Here is a 22,520-nt window from a genome sequence, read left to right as displayed (position 1 = left end):
CTCCAAACTTTAGCTCTTTTGTTCCACCAACTTAAACCATGCCCATAAACTGCTTCCTTCTTGTAAGCTTCCCTGATTTCATTCACAGCAGAGATTCACCAAATTTCTGCTCTCAGCCTGGAGACGCAGAGAGATGTTGATAGGTGCCAGGTCCAGGCGGCACCTGGAGGAGGGGAGTCAGGTATTTCCAGGGAATGATGTGGGCACTGGCTCCCGTATACACTCTACGCTCCTGCAGGCCGTCACAGCGACCCTCATGAAGCCTCCATCCAACCTCCTTTGTGTTTACCAAGAGCTGCACTTTCTCCTGATAAGGACCTACATCTTTCACGAGGCAGTTTTTCTAAGTACTGCCCAGAGACTTTTTTTCTTGCAATAATATTGTCAACGTTAAAAATAAAACAGCCAGGGGCCAGCCCGGTGATGTAGCGGTTAAGTTCACAGGCTCTGCTTTGACAGCCCGGGGTTTGCAGGTTCAGATCCCGGGCACAGACATACACATTGCTTATCAAGCCATGCTGTGACAGGCATCCCACATATAATGTAGAGGAAGATGGGCACAGATGTCAGCCCAGGGCCAATCTCCTTCAGCAAAAAGAGGAGAATTGGCAATGGATGTTAGCTCAGGGCTAATCTTCCTCACCAAAATAAATAAATAAATAAATGTAAAAAATAAAACAGCCAGTTATTTTACCATCAAAATGTGTTCATTTGGGAACAAAGACATGCAATTTGGGATGTGCATGCTATGGCAGGCAAACCATAGGCAAATCCAACAAACAAAGGACAAGAATGTTATATTGTAGAGAAAAAGGAGGAAATTGGGAGGGGTTGTTTTCAATGAAAGTCCACTGGAGCAAAGCAAGAGATCAGGGTGGTGATGGTTTCTCATGGGCCATGTTGCTGGGGTAGTCGATTTCAGTTTGGGATGCAATGTATATTTCTTCCTGTAATTAATGATTCTTCCCTGTTGATGACTTCTGGTGGAATCTGTAATTGACTATCCTTCTGTTGATGACTCCTTTCTGACTGGGTCTGTAATTGACTGTCTTTCCTGTTATTGACTTTATTGCCACTAGTGACTAGTGGAACTGCATGGGAGCTTCCCTTTCTAGCCTCCTGACTCCATTTTAGACAAAGTCTCCCTTTATTAATTGTCACAATATTAATAAAAATATAAGCAGAGGAATTTAGACTACAATGTGATCTCACATTTTTCACCCCTCACCTCTTACCAGGTATAATTCCCAGCCAGGAAAAGGAGAGCCAATGAGGTGGCAGCTAGGCCTGGATTTACTCAGACACCATCTTATGGGCTCATCTTCTCTTGCAGAGAATGGGAACCTCCAACCAATAAATTTCCTGTTAACATCAAGAGAAATCACTTCAGCTGGTCAGGAAAATTACCAAGCATATGTTATGTATTAATATCAGAGGAGAATATTGGATAAAAAATGTGGATTAGTGGCCCTCACATAAAGCAAAGTGGCTGAAAAAAATCTGGCTGGAGAGTTCAGATATCAGCAACTCTTGACCCCAGACGGTGTCGAGTCCTGGCTCCTTCATGGAGATCCACTTCAAAGTTTGTCTGCATGGAGTGACCAGAGCTCTGGGGAAATGAGCACAGGGAGCCTAGGGAGAGAGAGGGACAGGAGAAGGGTTGCTTCTGTTCTCTTCCTCAAGAGAAACTTATGTTCAAAAGTTTCAATCTATTTGAGTCCAAGCATTTAATTCTTTAAAGAAATAAAACAGTAAAATAATAGAGGGATAAAAACCCTTAAAAATTTGAGAAAATTGTATTAGAAAAAGAGCTATTAACTTGCATATTTCAAATTAAAAATTATTAAGTGTGTAAGTGATGTGATTGCAAATGTGAAAAACTAGTAATACTATTTGGATTTATGGTTCATTAAGGGAATAGACAACCTTATCACGTCTCTGGAAATATTTCAAAATTGGTATTTCATTAGTTAAAAGCAAAACCAAATATCTCCAAATGAGTGCGACCTTTACAAGCCTCATTATCTGCATGTGAAATAAAACATTCAGACAGAAAAAAAAAGGTGAAAATACCTGATTTATCTAATTTAATTTTCAAGTTAAAATAATATTCCAAATAATTCTGAATAAAAAATTAAAAAAATTGTAATTGCAACTATATTTAGTAATTAATGACTTCAGCAAAATACAGGATGCTATCCAGGACCTCTCAAATGTATTTGGATTATTAATTCATCTGAAGAGATGTGGATTAGTATAAAAATTTAAACTTAAAGAAAGTTAATTTTTATCCATACAAGAAAATTTTGTTCCTTTAAAGCAACGTGTCAGCCCTCCATCCCCACAGCCCAGGGCCTGGCCCCATAAACTCCCTGGAACCCAGCCCAGGGTTGTATCTCTGCCTCCCGAGTGAATGGGGAACAGAAAGAGAAATTACCCTTTGCTGAGGTTAGTATAATATTGCACACTACGCGCAGGCACAGTTTGCATTTCATGTCACGTTGCAGTTTCTTCCACCTACACGGACGATTCCGCCTTATGCTTCAAGAAGTTGTAACTGCCCGGGTCTCAGACCTTCCTGGATCCACCGCCCCCCACAGCCTCCCGCCCCGCCCCCACAGGGCGCAGCGCTCCAGCCGCCTCCTCACAGGACAGGCGGCTCCATCCGCGCGTCAAAAAGCTTTCACGAGATTCATTTTCACTCTGTTAAGAGGAAATATCTCGGCTTCCAGGATAAGTGGCCGACACACGTGTAATTCTGTGGGAAGCCCGGCTGCAAAGGAAAACAGACAGCTTCAAAGGAACCCAAAAGCAGAGGGCTAGAGCCTGTTGGGCAGGAAGACAAACCTACGTGTAAACCTGAGGGGCGGAGGAGAGCGCCAGACGCCGCGCCCAGCCCCGCCCTACGCCGCCCGACTCCCACCCGCCTCTGTGCCCGCCCCGCCCCGATACGCATGCGCATGCGCGGTTTCCTGGAGCCGGAAGCGGGTCACGCGGAGCAGCCGGCGTGCTAAGGTGAGTGAGTGTGTGTTTCTGGGTGGTAACTGCGCTTCCCGGTCCTCAGGCTCCGCCCCTCACACCCAGGTTTCGGGGTCGCTCCCTAAGCTAAATTCCATGAACCCGCTCTTCCGTCTCGCTGTGAGTTCGTCCCTTTTGCCTTTCGCGGCGTCACCATAGACGTCCCGAGTCGTGCGGTCCGGGAGTCTGCTTCCGTTTACCGTTAAAATTGCTCTGAGGCAGGTGCCACCCAACCTTTTTGCTTTAGGTCCGCGTAGACACCAGCCGCCTGCCGAGTCGTTTTCCTGCTCAGAACCTTTTTCTGACGCCCCACTCCCTTCCCCCCCCCACCCCCGCCCAACCGCGTGGTCAAGTCCTCACTCAGGAGGTGGGTACATGCCCTTCACCACCCCCAGGGAGAGCAGAGGAGAACAGAGATGGGGAGAAAGAGGCAGAAAGATATGAAGTTAGAGGCCACCAGAAAGTTTAGGGAGAAAGAACACGGGGATTGAAACAGGTTGCGACAGAGTCGGGCCAACACTCTGTAGGAGGAGTAATAGAGAGGGAGGGAAACAAAGAATGAGGAGAAACAGAGAAACACAGAAATGGACAAAGGAGAGGAGAGAACCAGAAGGACACAGAGATAAATACAGAGAGCAGAACACACAGCAGTGGAGAAAGCCAGGGTCCAAAACCCCGGCTAGTATTGAGTTGATTGGATATGGGTTATTAAATTGTGAAGTAGTACAGATTTGTGCCTCTACAACCTAATTAATGTCAGGTTTGTGAAACTGTTTAAGTTTTGCAGAACATAATGAGAGTTACAAATCCAGGTTTATGAGGCATCTGCATTTTCTAATTATTGCATCGGAAGATAATTCCATTTCCAGCCCCTATCCACCTTGAGGGCAGAGACAGCTCAGTCAATTCTAGGTCACCCTCTTCCCTTTCAAGAAATGGGGGAGGACTTTCTGTCCCTGTGGCTCATGTCATTCCTTTCTAAATTTGATGTATCCTCACACTTGTTTTAACTTAAGTACTTTTTAAATTTCCAAATTATTTTCATTCTTAGTTTTATTGTTCAGAGAATGAGATTTATATGCCTTCTACTCTATTTTGAAACTATTCTTTGATGTCTGTAAATAACTATAGTATTTCACTATGCATCTGCTAAGGATGTTGGTAGTCTTTTAACACCGAAAACTTAGTTTAACCAGTTAGTTTAAAAGTCAACATTTTATGTCTTACCTAAAGTGATCAGTTAAATTAGTGACTTCTGAGCTGAAGTGTCCAGCTACGGAGATGTTCCCCTCAAGTCCCCTGTGTCCTTTCTGTACAGATATTGAAGGATGGGCTGGAGGGATGTGGAACTTTGTTCCAGTAGAGCCCATGTGTCCGTGATGAACAGCTTGCTCAGAGCCAATCCCCAAGTGACCCTCTTTCATGTTTTCCAAGACTAATAAAGCAGAGCATGCCCTTTCCCTTTAGGTTCTTATGGCTGGCCAAATAATTAAAAGACAGGTTAGCAGGAGAAAATAATACCAAGTTCAATAACATGTATACATGGGAGAAACCAGGGAAACTGAGTTTCTCAACAAAATGGTGGAGGTTCTCATCTTAAATACTATATTCAGCTAAAGACAAAGGATGATGTTGGAGGTGGGAGGAGTCAGTTATGGGAGATTCCCGGAAAAGCACAGTAACAAAAGTATGCAGATTTAAGTCCTCTCCTTCCATACTGAAAAGAGTTTCCAGCAATAAGATCATACCCTCCTCTTCCCAGTACAGAGAGGGAGATACCTTTACAAATGGAGATTTCTCTTATAAATGTAAATGTTTTGGTAAACAGAACTTTGAAAAGAATGGGCTAAACAAGAACCCTCCCAGTCTGTCACTTTTAGGCATAAGTTTGGGGGAAGGTTGAAGTTTCTTTCAGAGAAAATAATCAAGGTAAAGAGATATATTTCAGGGTGGCCAATTTTGATCTCCCATGTTAATAACTACTTGTAACTTCATTTTTTAAGTATTTTTCTGGAAAAGAGGAATTAAATGCTTGGGTTTGATTAAACCCATCAAAGAGAATCTCCTCTTGCTCAGGAATGTGAAATGTAATCTGGAATTTGAGCAGACCTTTTCTACTGCGCTGTCCAGGCCACCACTTACACCCTGTTCTGCTCACTGAACTCAGACCTCTTCAGGATATCTTGGTAAACTTTCTCCCCTCTGAGCCTCAATGCTCCCACCTGTAACATGGAGATTGATAGAGTAGACCAGGAATTTTGAGTCTGAGCCAATGGGATCCCTGAAATGACCTTCACAATTTGGCGTATGTCTACATTTGACAGTTTTCTAGTACAGGGTGCCCAGTTAGAATTTTCAGTGTATCCCAGTCTCCAAAATTAATGAAAATCTCTTAGATGTTCCTGGATCCCACTGTCCCCCACAGCCTACTGCTGCACTCCCACAGGGCCCAGTGCTCCAGCTGCCTCCCTCAGAGGAGAGGCATCTCTATCTGCTCCTCAAGAAGCTTTCATGTCATTTGTTGTCAATTTCTTTTCTTTCTTTTTTTTTGTGATGAGATCAGCTCTGTGCTAACATCTTCCAGTCCTCCTCTTTTTTTTTTTTTTGCTGAGGAAGACTGGCCCTGGGCCAACATACATGCCCCTCTTCCTCCACTTTATATGGGGCTCTGCCACAGCATGGCTTGCCAAGCAGTGCATCGGTGTGCACCCCGGATCTGAACCGGAGAACCCAGGGTCACTGCAGCAGAGCACGTGCACTTAACTGCTTGCAACCTGGCCTCCCGTTGTCAATTTCTTAAGAGGAAATATCTCAGCTTCCAGGATGAGTGGTGGACACACATCTAATTCTGTAGGAAGCCGGGCTGCAAAGGACACCAGATTCAAAGGAACCTGAAAGCAGAGGGCTAGGGCTTATTGGAGGGGGGAGGACAAACACACAGGGAAACCTTCTGGGGCGGAGGAGAGCCTCAGACGCCCCGCCACCAGCCACCAGCCACCAGCCACCAGCACCTGATGCCAGCCCCGCCCTGTTGGCCCCACCCCCATACGCATGCCTTGCGCAGTTTCCTGGAGACCGGAAGTTGATCACAGGGAGCGACCAGCGCACTAGGGTCAGTGAGTCTGTTTCTGCTTGGCGCCTGCGCTTCTGGATCCTCAGGCCCGCATCCTCCATGCCCAGGTTTCGGGGGTCTCCCCCTAAGTTAAAACATCTGAACCCCCTCCTCACTCTCGCTGTGAGTTCGTGCCTTTCACTTCCCACGGGGGCTTCGCCATAGACGTCGTGAGCCATGCGGCTCAGTTGGGTCTGGGAGTCTGCGTCCATTTCCCATTAAAATCTCTGAGACAGCTGCAGGCCCAACCTTTCTGCCTTGGGTCTGCGTAGACACTGACCACCCCGTTGTTTTCCTGCTCAACCTTTTTCTGGTGCCCCACTCCCCTCACCCCGCCCAACCCTGTGGTGAAGTCCTTGCTCAGCAAGGGAATACATGCCCTTCGCCTCCCTCCAGGGAGAGCAGAGGGGAACAGAGATGGGGAGAAAGAGACAGAAATATATGGAGTTAGAGGCCACCAGAAAGTTTAGGGAGAAAGAATGCAGGGATTGAGACAGAGGTTGCAATCGAGTGGGGCCAACAGTGTAGGAGGAGGAATAGAGAGGGAGGGAACCAAAAGGATAAGGAGAAACAGAGAGGGAGAAACACAGAAATGGACGAGGAGAGAGAACCAGAAGGACACACAAATGGAAGGACACACAAATACAGAGAATACAACACACAGCGGTGGAGAAACCCAGGGACCCAAACCCTGGGCGAGTATTTTGATTGGCTATGGGATATTAAGTTGTGAATAGTACTGACTTGCGGCTCTATAACCTAATTAAATATTTGTTGAACTGCTAAAATTTTGCAGAAGACAATGAGAGTTACAAAACCAGGTTTATGAGACATCAGCTTTTTCTAATTACTGCACCAGAAGATAATTCCATTTGCAGCCCCTATTCACCCTGAGGGCAGAGACTTAGTCAATTCCAGGTCACCCTCTTCCCTTTCAAGAAATGGGGGAGGACCTACTGTACCTGTGGCTCATGTCCTTCTTTTCTAAATTTGGTGTACCTCACACTTGTTTTAACTTAAATACTTCTTTAATTTCCAAATTATTTTCCCTCTTAATTTTATTGTTCAGAGGATGTGGTTTGTATGCCTTCTACTCTGTCATATATTGGAACTGTTCTTTGATGTCTGTAAATAACTATAGTATTTCATTATGCATCTGGTAAGGATGTTGGTAATCTTTTATCACTGAAAACCTAGTTTAAACAGTTTAAAACTCAACAGTTTATGTCTTCCCTAAAGTGATCTGTTAAATTAGTGACTTCTGACCTGAAGTCTCCAACTTTGTGGATGTTCCCCTCAAGTCCCCTGTGTCCTTTTGGTACAGATGTTGAAGGATGGGCTAGATATGTGTGGAACTTTGTTCCAATAGAGTCTGTGTGTCCATGATGAACGGATTGCTCAGAGCCCATCTCCAAGTGACCCTCCTTCATGTTTTCCAAGACTAGTAACTATTTTTAACTTCATTTTTAAAATACTTTTCTGGAAAAGAGAAATTAAATGCTTGGATATGATTAAACCCATGAAAGAGAATCTTGTCTTGCTTAGGAATGTGAAATGTAATCTGGAATTAGAGCAGACCCTTTCTATTGCCCTGTCCAGGCCACCACTTACACCCCGTTCTGCTGACTGAACTCAGACCTCTTCAAGGTAACTTGGTAGACTTCCTCCCCCTCTGAGCCTCACTGCACCCACCTGTAACATGGAGATGATAGAGTAGACCAGGAATTCTGAGTCTGAGCTAATGGGATCCCTATAATGATTTTCATAATTTGGTGTATGTCTGTATTTGCCAGTTTTCTAGGACAGGGTGCCCAGTTATTATTTGCAATGTGTCCCAGTCCTACAAAAATAAAGAAAATCGCTAAGGAAGAAGCAGAGACAGAGGCATGCCTCTCCTTCAGCTTCACTCTCCCCCTCTCTGTGTTTTATGGGTAAATGTTTAGTTTGATTATGTCATCTGACAATAAGGCCTGTGATGGTTTGCCATCACCCTCAGGAAAAAAATCTAAACTAAATATTGCTACAGTAGGGAGCTCTGGAGTTGGGTAGCCTTTCAGAGTTTGTCCAAACTGAAGGAAGGCACAGACTTCCATATCCTGCATCAACCACTCATTGGATGTGGGCTGCCCAGGGAGGGGCCAAGATTTTGATAACACAGTTTCCTTACACTTCATGTTAAGTGGACAAAGGAGAATGCAGTTGCAGCAGTGTGTGTGAGTTTCAGTAGGAGGGTCGGGCTTTCTGGAGAAATGAGTGAAAAACTCATATATTGGTCTCTGTCTGGAGTTTACTTTCCCTGCATCCCTCCTGTTACAGTGGGCAGCAAAGGGCCATCTGTCCCCTGTATTGAGGTTCTCCCTATGTGTATACTTGTGGCAGAGGAAGGGGGTGTGGTGATTCTAAGCATAGAACAACGTATTTTTTTCATACAGAATAATCTAACCTGAGAATCCCAGACGAAGAGGAAAGAAAGGCGGAATGGCTCTTTCCAAGGTAAAAGTCATATTCTTAGTGGATTGTTCTGTCCTCTCCTTCCTAAACTGCCATATGTTGGACTTGCTAATCTTCTCTGTCTCTGAAGGGTCCTACCTAAAATGTTGACTTAGTGTTATTTAGCTGACAGTACTCTTCAAAGTACTATCAAGATTCAGTGGAATCCCCACCAAAATCCCAACAGCCTTTTTTGCACAAATAGGAAACCCAAATTTAAAATTCACATTGAATTGGTAAGGACCCCAAATAAGCAAAATAATATTTAAAATGAACATAGTTGGGGGACTAAAATTCCCAGTGTCAAACTTTACTACAAACCTAAAGAAATCATAACTGTGGTTCCAGCATGAGGATAGAAATATAAGTCAGAGCAATAGAGCTGAGAGTCCAAAAATAAGCACTCACGTCTGTAATCAGTTCCTTTTTCACAAGGGTGCCAAAAACTTTCAGTGAGAAAGGAATAGTCTCTTATGAGGTGTGGAGATAACTGCATATCCACATGAAAGAGAATGAAATGGAACCTCTCCCTTTCCTTATTAAAAAAAAAATTAATTCAAAATCCACCGAAGCCTAAATATAACACCTAAAGCTATAAAACGCTGATGAAAATGTAGGGGTAAATCTTGATGACCTTGGATTTGGCAGTGGACTTTTAGATATGACACCAAAAGCAAAGAGAGAAGACAAAATAGATAAATTGGTCTCCAGCAAAATTAAAAAATATGTGCATTGAAGGGCACTATCACATAAGTGAAACACAGTCTACCAAATGGGAGAAAATGTTTCCAAATCACAGATCTTGTCTGGGTCTAGTATCCAGAACATATGAAGAACTCCGACAACTCAACCAAAATTCAAAGAGCTCAGTTAAAAAAATGGTCAAACAAATTTAATAGACGTTTCTCCATAAAGGATATACAATGGCCAACAAGCACGTGAAGAGATGGTCAATAAAATGTCATCAGGAAAATGCAAAATTGAAACCACAATGAGATATCATGTCACACAGTAGGATGAATACACTAAAACACAAAATGGCAACTGTTGGTAAAGATGTGGAGAAATTAGAATCCTGATACATTGCTGGAAAACGGTCTCACTGTTGTGGAATACAGTGTAGCATCTCCTTAAAAAATTAAACCGTGTAACTGGTAATTCCACTTCTAGGTACATAGGCAAAAGATTTGAAAACAGATATTCAAACACGTGTTCATAGCAGCACAATTAACATTAGCCAGAATGTGGTGACAACTCAAATGTCCATGAAAGGATGAGTGAATAAATAAAACATGCTATAGTCATACAATGAAATTATTGAGCCATAAAAAAGGAATGTAGTCCTGATACATACTGCACCATGAAGGAAGCAAAACTATTATTCTATGTGAAATAAGCCAGATACTAATGGTCACACATTTCCCACCATTCCAATGATATGAAAATATCTAAAATAGGTAAATCCATAGAGACAGAAAGAATATTAGTGTTTACCAGGGACTGGGGAGAGAGGGGAGTGGGAAGCAACTGCTTAATGGGTAATGGATTTCCTTTGGGATGAGAAAGATGTTTTTGAACTAGATAGAAGTGATGTTTGTACAACATTGTGAATGTGGTAAATGCCACTGAATTGTAGTTTGAAATGGCTAACTTTGTTATGTGGATTTCACCTCATTTAAGAGAAAATTAGAGCACTATAATTTGCTCTAAATTTTCTTACATCATGAGTGAGAAGACTGACTCCAGCGGAGTCAATCCTTACACATGTCTGCTTGTCTCATTTGTGTCAAAATAAGAACTCTGTCCTTGTTGACATGGTGAAATGTGCTTTCCTTTCAGGGTCGGTTGACCTTTAGGGATGTGGCCATAGAATTCTCTCGGGAGGAGTGGGAATGCCTGGACCCTGCTCAGAGGGCGTTGTACAGGGATGTGATGTTGGAGAACTACAGGAACCTGCTCTCCCTGGGTGAGGATAACTTCCCTTCTGAAGTTGGTAACTACTTTTGTATATCTTTGCATTCTCCCTTGTGAGTGTCTTGGGAGTCCCTATCATACTTGTCTGAGTTCCAAATCCCGAATCTTAAGAGAGTGATTGAAGTTGTTTTGGTTCAGAAGGGAAAGGCTTTCTAGTGTGGCCCATGGACTCTAACTTCCCCTTTCTTCAGAAGTTCTGCACATATTGTGCCTGATTAGTGGTGGTTGCAGAACAGTAGTAGTCAGAGAACCTTATGGCAAAGTTGTAAAAATATCTGACTTTGTGGTTTTACTTTTGTGCTTTTGAGGCAGTAGTTCTTGGGGTAGAGCTGGATGTCTGCATACTTTTTATTGCTGTGGAAGATTCACCCTCAGCTAACATCTGTTGCCAATCTTCCTCTTTTTTTTTTTTGCTTGAGGAAGATTAGCCGTGAGTTAACATCTGTGCCAGTCTTCCCCTTTTTGGCATGTGGGTCACTGGGACATGCTGACGAGTGGTGTAGGTCTGCGCCTGGGATGTGGGCCCGTGAACCTGGCCCGCCTAAGTGGAGTGCGCCGAACTTAACCACTATGTGACCGAGCCAGCCCCAGATGCCTGCATACTTAAAATGACCTCTTAGCTTTCAGGAGGCAGTCAGTTGGCTGATTTTTGAAATATTTTTCTAGACCCATCTATAACGTTCTCTCAGCTTAACAAAGAGCTGAGAATGTGTTCTGGAGAAACATAGCATATCATGTTCCATTTTCCTTTGTAAGTGGAAATCTTTCTTGAGTAGAATATTATCTCCATTTTTGAACAAGGGAAACAGCCCTGGAATGTGGAGAGTGAAGGGAAGGTAGGAAAAAATACAGATGGTTTGGAATGTATGGAGATGTGAACACAAGTATGAGCTCAGATAGATGGGCTCAGAGTAAGCTGCCCCGTTAAATATTGTTTGAGAAACTCTCCTCAATGGGGAGTGATCTGTGGGAAAATAAAGGTTCATTGCTTATGAGCTCTCAAAAGACATTGCCCCCCACCAACTACACACACTTACCACTGCTATTGAAAAGTGTAAATGTTTAAACTCGCACTCTACCATGATGCTCCAGCTCACGCAGAGGCAGCAAAAGCTTTATCATGACACACAATACTCTTATCATCTGGCTCCTGTCACCACTTTGGTCCCTTGATTTGAGGGAGACCAAGATGGCTGTCTCCATGGAGTCTTCTTTCCCCTTCATCTCTCTTGGTTCTCAGTCCATAGAGATTGCTGAGGCCTCTGTAGTCCTGACCTCAGGACCTCTTCAGTTTTCATTCACATTTCATGTCCTTGGTAGAACTTATCAGGAGATGACCAGAAAATAGCTGCTCTTCCATTGTCTGTGGGGTTCCATGAAACTCCCTGGGCTGTGTCAGGCCCTTTCTGCCTGTTCAGGCCCCTCAGCCATCTCTTCAGTTCTGTTTTTGCCACATGTGTGTAAAGAGGAAAGTGATTTGAGATTGTCGCTGAAAAGTAATATAAAGACTAGACACTGAGATTCTCTCTTTGGTCCCCGTTGCTACATGGGAGTATATCTCAGTCTTTCAGGTGCTCACCCCACAGCCTGTAGGCACAGTGCGCAGGCCCTTCTCAAGAACCTCCCAATATCCGACTCTCTTATTTTACTCCCATACCTTATATTTTTCTCCCTCTTCCTGCTCTGTCTGCCAGGGAACATAGAAAGAACTTGGTCTTCCTGATTTCTTATTTTCCTAAATTTTGCCTCTGAAACTTACTTTTGAAATACACATTCCAAGGGTCTGAAGTTTCATCCTCTTTTTCTTTTGAGATAACTCATCTTTAGGTGAGGAACAACTTTTGATGGACTCTCCCATGGAGGTTGTTTACTGGGTAATAGAAAATTCTTGAAGGAGAATACTGATTAATAAATAATGTTAGAACATCATCCTGCTCCTTACAGAAGTGCCTCTGGAAGCCAGTGTGTAGTAGTCAGCATGTCCCAGGATCCTGAGGTGGAAAGTATTAGGAGAGCCTGACTGAAAAGTGATTCCAATTGTCCAGGTTTTTGAGGACTTGAACAGTGTCTGCTAAGGGCACTATGACAATGTTGTTGAGATATAATACGAGCATCTCCTTTGAGCGGGCAATAAATAAAAGGTGTAGGAACTTAACCTAAGGAGAACACTGTTCAAGTTCACAACCTAATTTCTGTGAGACTGTTGAGTAAACTGCTGTTCATGCCACATTGTTTATCCCGTGTCTCCCCTGTGTCTCCTCTTTTTCATTCACCTTCAACAACTATGCTTTTGACACATTTATTGAAGGAGTTTATCAAGTGAAATGATGCCTATACTTTTTAAGTCTACTGTAATTTGTTTTGTCACACTTTCATCTTGCAAATTTCATTGTTATAAATGATGTTGTTTTCTATTTATTTCATCAGCTTGATATTTTTGATGATACCCTTAGTGTTCTTTTTTTTTCCTGCAATTTGGGGTTGCGGGGTCAAGGAATGAATATTGTTTTATATACATCATGTGATTTCTTTCTTGAGTGGTTATGACTCATTATTAGACCTATATAATCTCCACAATTTTTTGAAGAGATAGTCTTAGTTATTATGTTTACTTGTTTCATATTACTTAGTGCCTAGTAGTGTTAAGAGACACCTTTGTTGTAGACAATTTTTTTGAACAGTTTTAGTTTCACAGAAAAATAGAGCAAATGGTACAGAGATTTCCTATATATTTCCTACCCCTACACATGCAGACCCTCCCCAGTATCAACATCCCACACCAGTGTGCTACATTTGTTACCATTGATGAACCTGCACTGACACCTCATTATCACCCAAAGTCCGTCTTTACCTTAGAGTTCTCTCTTGATGTTGTACATTCTCTGGGTTGGACCAACATTTAATGACACATAACTACCATAATAGTATCTTACAGACTAGTTTCATTGCCCTAAAAATCCTCTGTTCTCTGCCTGTTCATCTCTCCCTCCCTCTTAACCCTTGCAACCACTGATCTCTTTATTATCTTCGTATGCCTTTTCAAGAATATCATATAGTTAGAATCAAACTGTATATAGCCCTTTCAGATTTTCTTCTTTCACTTAGTTATATGCATTTCAGTTTCATCCATGTCTCTTCATGGCTTGATAGCTCATTTCTTTTTAGTGCTGGATGATGCTTCCATTATCTGGATGTACCTCAGTTTATTTCTCTATACACCTTCAAAAGAACATCTTGGTTGCATCCAAGTTATGGCAGTTATGGGCGAAGCTGCTATAAACGTTTATGTGCATGTTTTTATTGGAAATAACTTTTCAAATCACTTGGGTAAATACCCAGGAGCATGATTGCTACATCATGTTGTTAAACTACATTCAGTTTTGTCACAAAAGACAAAGTATCTTCCAATGTTGGGGTACCATTTTGCATCCCCATCAGCAGTGAATGAAAGTTCTTCTTTCTCCAGATCCTTGACAGTATTTGATGTTGTCAATGTTCTAGATTTTGTCAATTCTCATGTTTGTAGTGGTATCTCATTGTTTTTACACACTTTCCTCAAATTTATTGCATTTTTGAAACTGAGAATTTTTAATATGTTGAAAACATTTTTTATTACGTTACTTAGCTACAGAAATACTATTCATGTGGTTTTCTGTTTTGTTTTTTTTTTCAGGTAAGATACATTGCTTTTTCCATAGTATATGTAGTTTTCTGAAAAATACTTGGATTTGATTTTAATTCACTGATTTTTTATTATTTTGCTATAAATTGTTTATTCTATTAATTATTCTATCTTGATTTGTCATGCACATCTTCGTATACTAGACTAATATTTAAATATCCTCCTTTATGTAAGAGAAAATAGGCATTTTTTTACACTCCATTATTCCCTCATTACTACTGCTTTTGAGATTCCTGTTGCCCAGACAATTTAAGTTCTTGAAAGTACATATTTCAATTAAGCCATGAAGCTTGTTTTGTTCCCTGTCTTCCCTTTCAGCTGAATTCTATAATAAGTACCTGGTCCTTATTGACACACAGCCCATTGCTGTCCTTTTGTTCTGAGTATTATTGGACACTTATTTTGCTTAGCACATCTCTGTACATAGCTCTCTGCCGTGGATCACCATGGTACTGCCAAAAATTTTTCCTACTCTTAAATACTGCAACTAACACCCTTTTTCCTTGCCAACAATTCTTTGCTCTAGGTTATTTAGTAATACCCTTGAGGGGGTACTGCTTTCTGATGTTTGTGAAGTTAGAACTGATTACTTTTAGATTAGTCTATATTAATTTCTATAAATTCATAAGGATAATAACTGTATGTCCACTAAGAGCATTTCCCATGTACTATCTCATATATCTTTTGGGATTGTAATGTCAAAAGATTTAAAGAAATGATTTCAAATAATTGAAGTTTTAAAGCAAAGGAGAGTCTGTTATTTTAAATAAGATACAAGGACACTTGGACTAACAAACTCAATGTGTCAAAACTGATAAATTTCTATTTTTAAATCTATATAATATAGTTCATGAGTTATGTTTTACCAAATATAATCACATCTCCAAAGAATGAAACCTTGACAATAACCTCCCGCTAATTTGTTTCCACCATACAACCTCTGTACCCCCAGTCAGTGATCATTATCCAGCACCCGTCATCAGCCTCTATTGCTGGACCCTTACGAGGGTTTTATCACATGGATATGTGTTTGTACAGAGTGAATTCATCCATTCTTCTCTTGGTAGTCTTTTCCATGTTTTTGCTTTGGGGTCCTACTAAGAACATTCTTGTACATGTTTTCTGGAATATATATATGACTCTCGAGTATATACCTAAAAATGGAATTTATGGCATATTCAGTTGGATCACTTTTAGAGCAAATATTAGAATAGATGTAAATTTGCATTCTTCCCTTAACACCACACTGTCTCCCTTTTTATCTTCCTTGTTGTCTTCATCCCCATAGTATAGTTCCTACGGAATGAGTATTATGCCTCTTGCTGAAAGAATTGCTCTCTTTTTCTAAATCCAAGTCCTGGCCTTTTCTCAGATCTTGTATTGATCCAAATAAATGACACTGCTGGCTTTGTGTATATTAATTTTTAGCACCTAGGCACCCCAGTTTCCACAGGACCCACACCTCCCCATGCTACATGCTTTGCATTATATCGTGTATGTTTTCTTTTTGTAATTGTTTTCTATATTGTATTCTTTCACTGTACATCATAAATTTTCAAACCATGTCCTATATACTATCCGCATTTTTTGAACCTCTAACTCAATAATTAAATGATACTTCATAGAGAGTTGTTCTGTGTACTAGCTATTATATAACTGTAGGCATGAAATCATATTTGAGATTTCTGACAGTCTTCCATAATTTTTTTTTCTTTTTTCTTTTTTCTTTTTTCTTTTTTTTTTTTTTTTTTTGCTAAGGAAGATTGGCCCTAAGCTAACATCAGTCACCAATCTTTCTCTTTTTCTTTATCTTTTTTGGCTTGGGGAAGATTCATCCTGAGCTAACATCTGTGCCAATCTTCCTCTATTTTGTATGTTTCTCACCACCACAGGTTTGCCACTGATGAGTGATATAGGTCCACGGCCAGGAGCAGAACTCAGGCCACAAAAGCAGAGCACACTGAACTTAAGCACTAGGCCATGGGGCTGTCCCCTTTACTTTTAATCTTTATAATAATCTGTGTTTATTTGAAACTAGTTCAAATTTATGATTTACAAGATATTGTTCTTTTTTACTATTGTGTGGTCATCCTTGAATGTAAATCTCTCCTTAGTTCCTTAGGAAGAATTGTTTAGAATTTCAGAGACTATTATTTTTTATAATTGTGGTTAATTATTAACTTACCTAATTTATCATGGGTTACAAAAATGTTTTGTTTATTATTGTTTTATAGATGTTTTGGTAATTTTTCTTGCATCATATCAACACAGCTTATCATAAAGATTGAGAATTATGGACGACAACCTCAAATTTCCATTATGATTTCATGCCTATGGTTATATACTAGCCAATATGTAGATCAACTACCTAACTGTTGAGTGTCATTTAATTATCCGGTTATATGGCCTGAAAATATTTATAGTACATATGGTGTGTTTTGAAAATTTATTATCAAAGGGGAGAGAAAAATACTAATATGGAAAAATTGTAACACTAAAAATTTAGAAATATGTACATTACAATGGTGCTTGAAGACAGAGATTCAGAAATTTAACAACTTTGTTCATTATAGGGATTATTTTTTGTATAATTAATTTAATATAAAATATTTCTCTTCCAATTAAATTGTATTTAATAGGAAGCCTTTCTGCTGGATTTGCAATAAAGGAATTATCACCAAGAGAGGACATTAATGAAAGAAAATTCTACCATCTGCTGATATTGGAAAGAAATGAAAGCCATGGCATCAAGGATTTTGACCTCAAAGAAGTCTTGGAAAATATACACGAGTTTGGGAGTGTGTGGGGATATGATGCAAGAAATGACAAAGGAGTGCCTTTAATCCATAAAGAAAAGCTCACTCATAGGATAGATGAACGTAATAAATCCACAAATAATTTTCCTCAAAAGCAGAGTGTTTCTGTAAGAAATAATACATACCAATATTTCATGCATGATGAGCCATTTATAGGCGATTTGTTAAAACTGAAAAATGACATAACTCATCCTAGAAATGAGTATATAATGTGTTTGAAAAATAGAACTGGATTAAGTTTGCAGGCACAGCCGGTTGAGCTGCAGAGATTTAAAACTGAGGAGAAAATTTATGAATGCAGTCAAGTTGAGAAGTCTGTCAACTATGGTTCCTCAGTTTCACCACTTCAACAAATCCCTCCCAGTGTCAAAAATATTGGTAATAAATATAGGGAGGTTTTAAAATATCTTTTGTTACCTGCACAATATGGGCAAACACACACTAAAGAAAAATCTTACAAATGTAATAAGTGTGGGAAGGCTTTTAGCAAAAGCTCATACCTCTTGAAACATGATAGAATTCATTCTGGACAGAGACCTTACAAATGTAATGAGTGTGGCAAAGCTTTTAATAAGTGCTCGAACCATAGTAGACATCAGAAAATGCACACAGCAGAGAAATCAGATAAATGTGATGTAGGTGGCAAAATCTTTCATCAAAGTTCAAACTTGGCAACTCATCAGAGAGTGGATACTGGGGAGAAACCTTACAAATGTAATGAATGCAGCAAAGCCTTTCCTAAAAACTCAAGGCTTACTCAACATAAAAGAATCCATACTGGGGAGAAACCTTATAAGTGTAATGAATGCGACAAAGCCTTTTCTAGACATTCAAGCCTTACTCGACATAAGAGAATCCATACTGGAGAGAAACCTTACAAATGTAATGAGTGTGGCAAATCTTTTGTCCTTTTTGTAAGCCTTAAAAGACATCAGAATATCCACACAGGAGAGAAACCTTACAAATGTAACACGTGTGGCAGATCTTTTACTGATTTTGTATGCCTTAAAACACATCAGAAAACCCATACTGGAGAGAAAGCTTACAAATGTAATCAGTGTGGCAAATCTCTTACCCGATTTTCAAGCCTTACACAACATCAGAAAATTCATACTGGTGAGAAACCTTACAGGTGTAATGAGTGTAGCAAAGCCTTTGTGTGCAGTTCACATCTTACTCGACATCAGAAAATCCATACTGGAGAGAAACCTTACAAATGTAATAAATGTGGCAAAGTCTGTAGTCAAAAGTCACATCTTGTAATTCATCAGAGAATTCATACTGGAGAGAAACCTTACAAATGTAATGAATGTGACAAAGCCTTTGCTCAGCGTTCAGCACTGACTCAGCATAACAGAATCCATACTGGAGAGAAACTTTACAAATGTACTGAGTGTGGCAGATCTTTTACCCTTTCTGTAAGCCTTAAAAGACATCAGAAAATCCACACAGGAGAGAAACCTTACAAATGTAATGAGTGTGGTAAATTTTTTACCCTTATATTAAGCCTTAAAAGACATCAGAAAATCCACTCATTACAAATGTAATGAGTGTGGCAAATCTTTTACCCATTTTGTATTCCTTAAAAGACATCAGAAAACCCATACTGGAGAGAAACCTTACAAATGTAATGGATGTGACAAAGCCTTTGCTTAGTGTTCAGGACTTACTCAGCATAAAAGAATCCATACTGTAGAGAAACTTGACAAATGTAATGAGTGTGACAAATTTTTTACCCAATTTTCATGCCTTAAGAGACATAAGAAAATGTATGCTGGAGACAAAACTTAAAAATGTATTGAATGTGGCAAATCCTTTATGGATGTTTCAGAAGTTCCTCAACACAAGAAATTCCATACTGCACAGAAACTTTACAAATATAATGAATCTGGCTAGGTTTGTAGTCAAAAGCTGAACCTTGCAATTCATCAGAGAATACATACTGGAGAGAAAGCTTACAAATGTAATGAATGCAGCAAAGCTTTTGCTAGGCATTCAAGCCTTACTCAGCATGAGAATCCATACTGGAGAGAACCCGTAGAAATGTACCTACTATAGCAAATCTTTTACTCAATTTTCAAGCCGCCTTCAGCATTGGAGAATCCATACTGGAGAGAAACCTTACAAATGTAATAAGTATGTCCGAGCTTTACCCCATTTGCAAGCTTACCTAGGCAACAGAACATACCTACTGAAAAGAAACATTATACACCTAATATATGTGGCACTACTTTTATTCAAAAGCTCAAGTTTTGGGAATCCTCAGAGAATTCATAGTAGCGAGAAACCTTACAAATAGGATTGAAACAAAACTTACACAAGTGTTCAAGCCTTACTCAACATCGGAGACGCCGCTGTGGAAAGAAACCATGTAAGAGTAATGTATATGTCCAAGCTGGTAACCAGGTCTCATACTTCATTTGATATCAGAATATACATCTTTGAGAGAAACACACAGATGTAATGTATGGCAGGCATATCCAAAGTTTAAGACTTGTGGAACATAACAGTATTCTTACTAGAGAGAAATCTTATAAATGTAGTGAGTGTGATCAGCTTTATCAAATATGTGCAACTTTATGGTCATGAAAGAATTCATATAAAATGGAAACCGTACAAATGTGTCAAGACCCTTAAGCAATGACATTTGGTATGCACCAAATAATTCATATTGAAGAGACACATTTCAAATGGAATGAAGGGGATAGTTTAACCAGTTCTCTCAATGGAATACACATAACGAAATTCATACTAGAGGGAACTAATTCCTTTGCAGTTCATGATGACCCAACCTCAGAGGTTAAATTCCATTGAGGGTTAAAAGTTAAAATTAAAACTCATGAGATGATGTGTGTCAATGAAGCAAGGACATCAGTGGAAAGGTCTATATTTCAGTTTATAAAAATATTTTTATTCAGTGATTCGAGGTTTCTTGAAAAGGCTACGTTATTATTGATGACTTACAACCTGAAGTTTGAAGCCTGTTTATATTTTCATTACACGTATTTCATTTTTCACCATGATGATCTCAGGGAAGGGATCAGTAAAATGAAAGGAGCTTCATTTGGAGGGTTTATTCATATCCATGGAACCTGGGAAAACTAGTATACTGATTTTAAAGTACAATATTATGCAAATTTGGGAGCATGGGAAGTGGCAGAGAATAGATGTAAAATATTATCTAAGTTACCTTGTTTTCTGTGGTCACAGCCTCTTTAGATTTGTTTGTATGATTGTGGGCATCTGTTGATGATTATAAGAAAGATTGCTATACCAGGTGATCCTGAAAAAGAGTACGCCATAATATTCGAAAATGATATTTTCACTTCAGTAGAATAATGGGTTAGTAGGGATGGCATATGTGGTAGAAAAAATGGAAGGGGAACAGTGGTCTCCATCTCTTTTAAAAGGTAATGTTCTATATCAGAGATTAATGAAAATTAGTCTTTTTTTTTTGGAAACTGAACAGAGAGTGTTATGGAGGAGAGGTCAATCGAAAGAAGCAGAGCAGAGTGTGCTTGTGAAGGATGCAAATTTGGCCATTGAAATTGCATTTTCATACCCCTTTATTTAGCATGTACTATGCTTCTCACATCTAAATAAATAAAGTGTAATCTGTTTTTGTAACCCTGAATGAATCATGTGCCTTCTATTGACCCAAGCATATGCCACCTCATTGGAGTGCTTCATGATGAACACTAAGGCTACATCCTTAGGTTCTCTAGTTGAATGGCATCTGGAACAATTTCTTTCCATGTTAGATTCAAACAACTTAAAATTTTGGAAATATATATTTGTAATTTGCTTATGAGTTATTCACTCCTTGATCTATTTCAAGTTATTTCTGTGGCTATAAAGAAAATACCATGGTACTGCAATTTCAGGTTCTCCCCCACTAAAACCTGCCTCTCTACTCATAAATATACAACATATGATTATATTTGTACATGCCTTTCTTCGTGTGCTGAAATAAGATGCATGGCTTGCACCTTTACGTGATTTGAAAATAGAAATATAGTTAGCATATGAGAAATAATAGGAAATAAAAGAAAATTTCAGAAATAAGGATAAAAATAATATTTTTTGTTGCCTGGTGTGCTGTGGGAAATGATTTCAAAAATTAATGTTCATGAGTTTCTTAAAAATGAATATGCACAAAGATAATTTTTTTTGATAGATAAACTAGAAATTTCATATACAGACATACTTAGGAGACATTTTGGCTTCGTTTCCAAATCACTACAATAAAGCGAATATTGCAAAAAATCAGTCAAACAAATTTTTTGGTTTCCTAAGGTGTATAAAATGTATGTTTATACTATAGCCAATAATATCTGGAATAAGAGAATTTAGTTATGAAAGCTTTATTGCTCATACAGTCTGCAAACTGGGGAGATGCAGGCTCCAAAACAAGTTAAAAGTAGACTCCAGAGTGGGTGTTGGAAGGCAGAGTTTATAAAGACACAAAACATAGACCACAGGGACTATTTTCAAAGCTGCCTAATGTTGGTTCCCCTATAGACGCTGGTGTCCTAAAATCAGTTACATCAGGCTTCTGATCATCTCTCTGGAAGGAATGCCCAGTTTCAGGTACAAGTTTTTCTGAGAACAGAGTACATGTCTGCACCTCACCCTTTGCAAGTCAACTAGACTGTTTTGCTTTAGGTCTGAGTTAGCCACACAGAGTCACTTTTGTCTTTCTCTTTTAGGGGTCCTCTTTTTTTAAAATTTTAATTCCATGTTTCCCCATTTTGTTCAAATTGGTGATGAATTTGGTGTTTGTCCCATTTCAATGCTGAGGTGGCCTCTGCCTACCTCAGGTCCATTTAGTCCCACAGAGAGACCTGTGGGCTTAGTGGGCCTTAGTTATCCAATCGAGTAACTTGGGCCATGCAGGTTAGGGGTCCACCGAGGTACCTATTATAGGTTGATTAAGGTTGCAGAGTTGAAGTTCCTGGAGGTTCCAGTGATGGTTGCATTTAGAGTCAGAAGATGTTGAGTCACCAAGATTCAGGTTGGAGTTTCACAGAGGCATGTGTGAAAGCAAGCCACAGTTATTTTAAAGAACAATCAGATGCTTAGTCCTAAAACCAATGATAACACGAGGACCTGGAAACCCAATCTTAAAAGTGAGCCCAGACTTCAGGGTAACCAGCTAAAAAGATATGGTAAGCTTGGAAAGAGTAAATAGGAATAAGGTTATACATGTGATCTCCTATTTATTGTTAGGAGAGCCATATTTGAGCAACAAGGCAGACAAGATGAGGGCAAGCCAAATTCAATAGGATGTGCCTGTACATTATGAGATCATCTGGAAGAGGCCTTGAAGTTGGGGAATCAAATTTGTATATTGGCTCCAGTCATCACAAGACCATCACTTTAGCCTTAATGCTGGTTTTACAACACTGAGTAAAGACAGTAGTGATTA

General features: G+C 39.8%; 1 protein-coding gene across 1 annotated transcript in view; it reads left to right on the top strand.

The window, feature by feature from the left end:
* Positions 1-19,071, top strand: part of LOC131397315 (zinc finger protein 677-like) — a 308,052-nt gene extending 288,981 nt beyond the window's left edge. The window contains 2 exon segments of the mRNA XM_058530110.1: positions 16,916-18,626; positions 18,628-19,071. Coding sequence (XP_058386093.1) covers positions 16,916-18,626; positions 18,628-18,883 — 1,967 coding nt within the window. The 3' untranslated portion in view covers positions 18,884-19,071.
* The last annotated feature ends 3,449 nt before the right edge of the window (positions 19,072-22,520 follow it).

The sequence above is a fragment of the Diceros bicornis genome, chromosome 34 (assembly GCF_020826845.1).
Source record: "Diceros bicornis minor isolate mBicDic1 chromosome 34, mDicBic1.mat.cur, whole genome shotgun sequence".
NCBI lineage: Eukaryota > Metazoa > Chordata > Mammalia > Perissodactyla > Rhinocerotidae > Diceros > Diceros bicornis.
The sequence above is the reverse complement of the archived record's forward strand: the minus strand, read 5'-3'. Positions and strand labels throughout refer to the sequence as shown.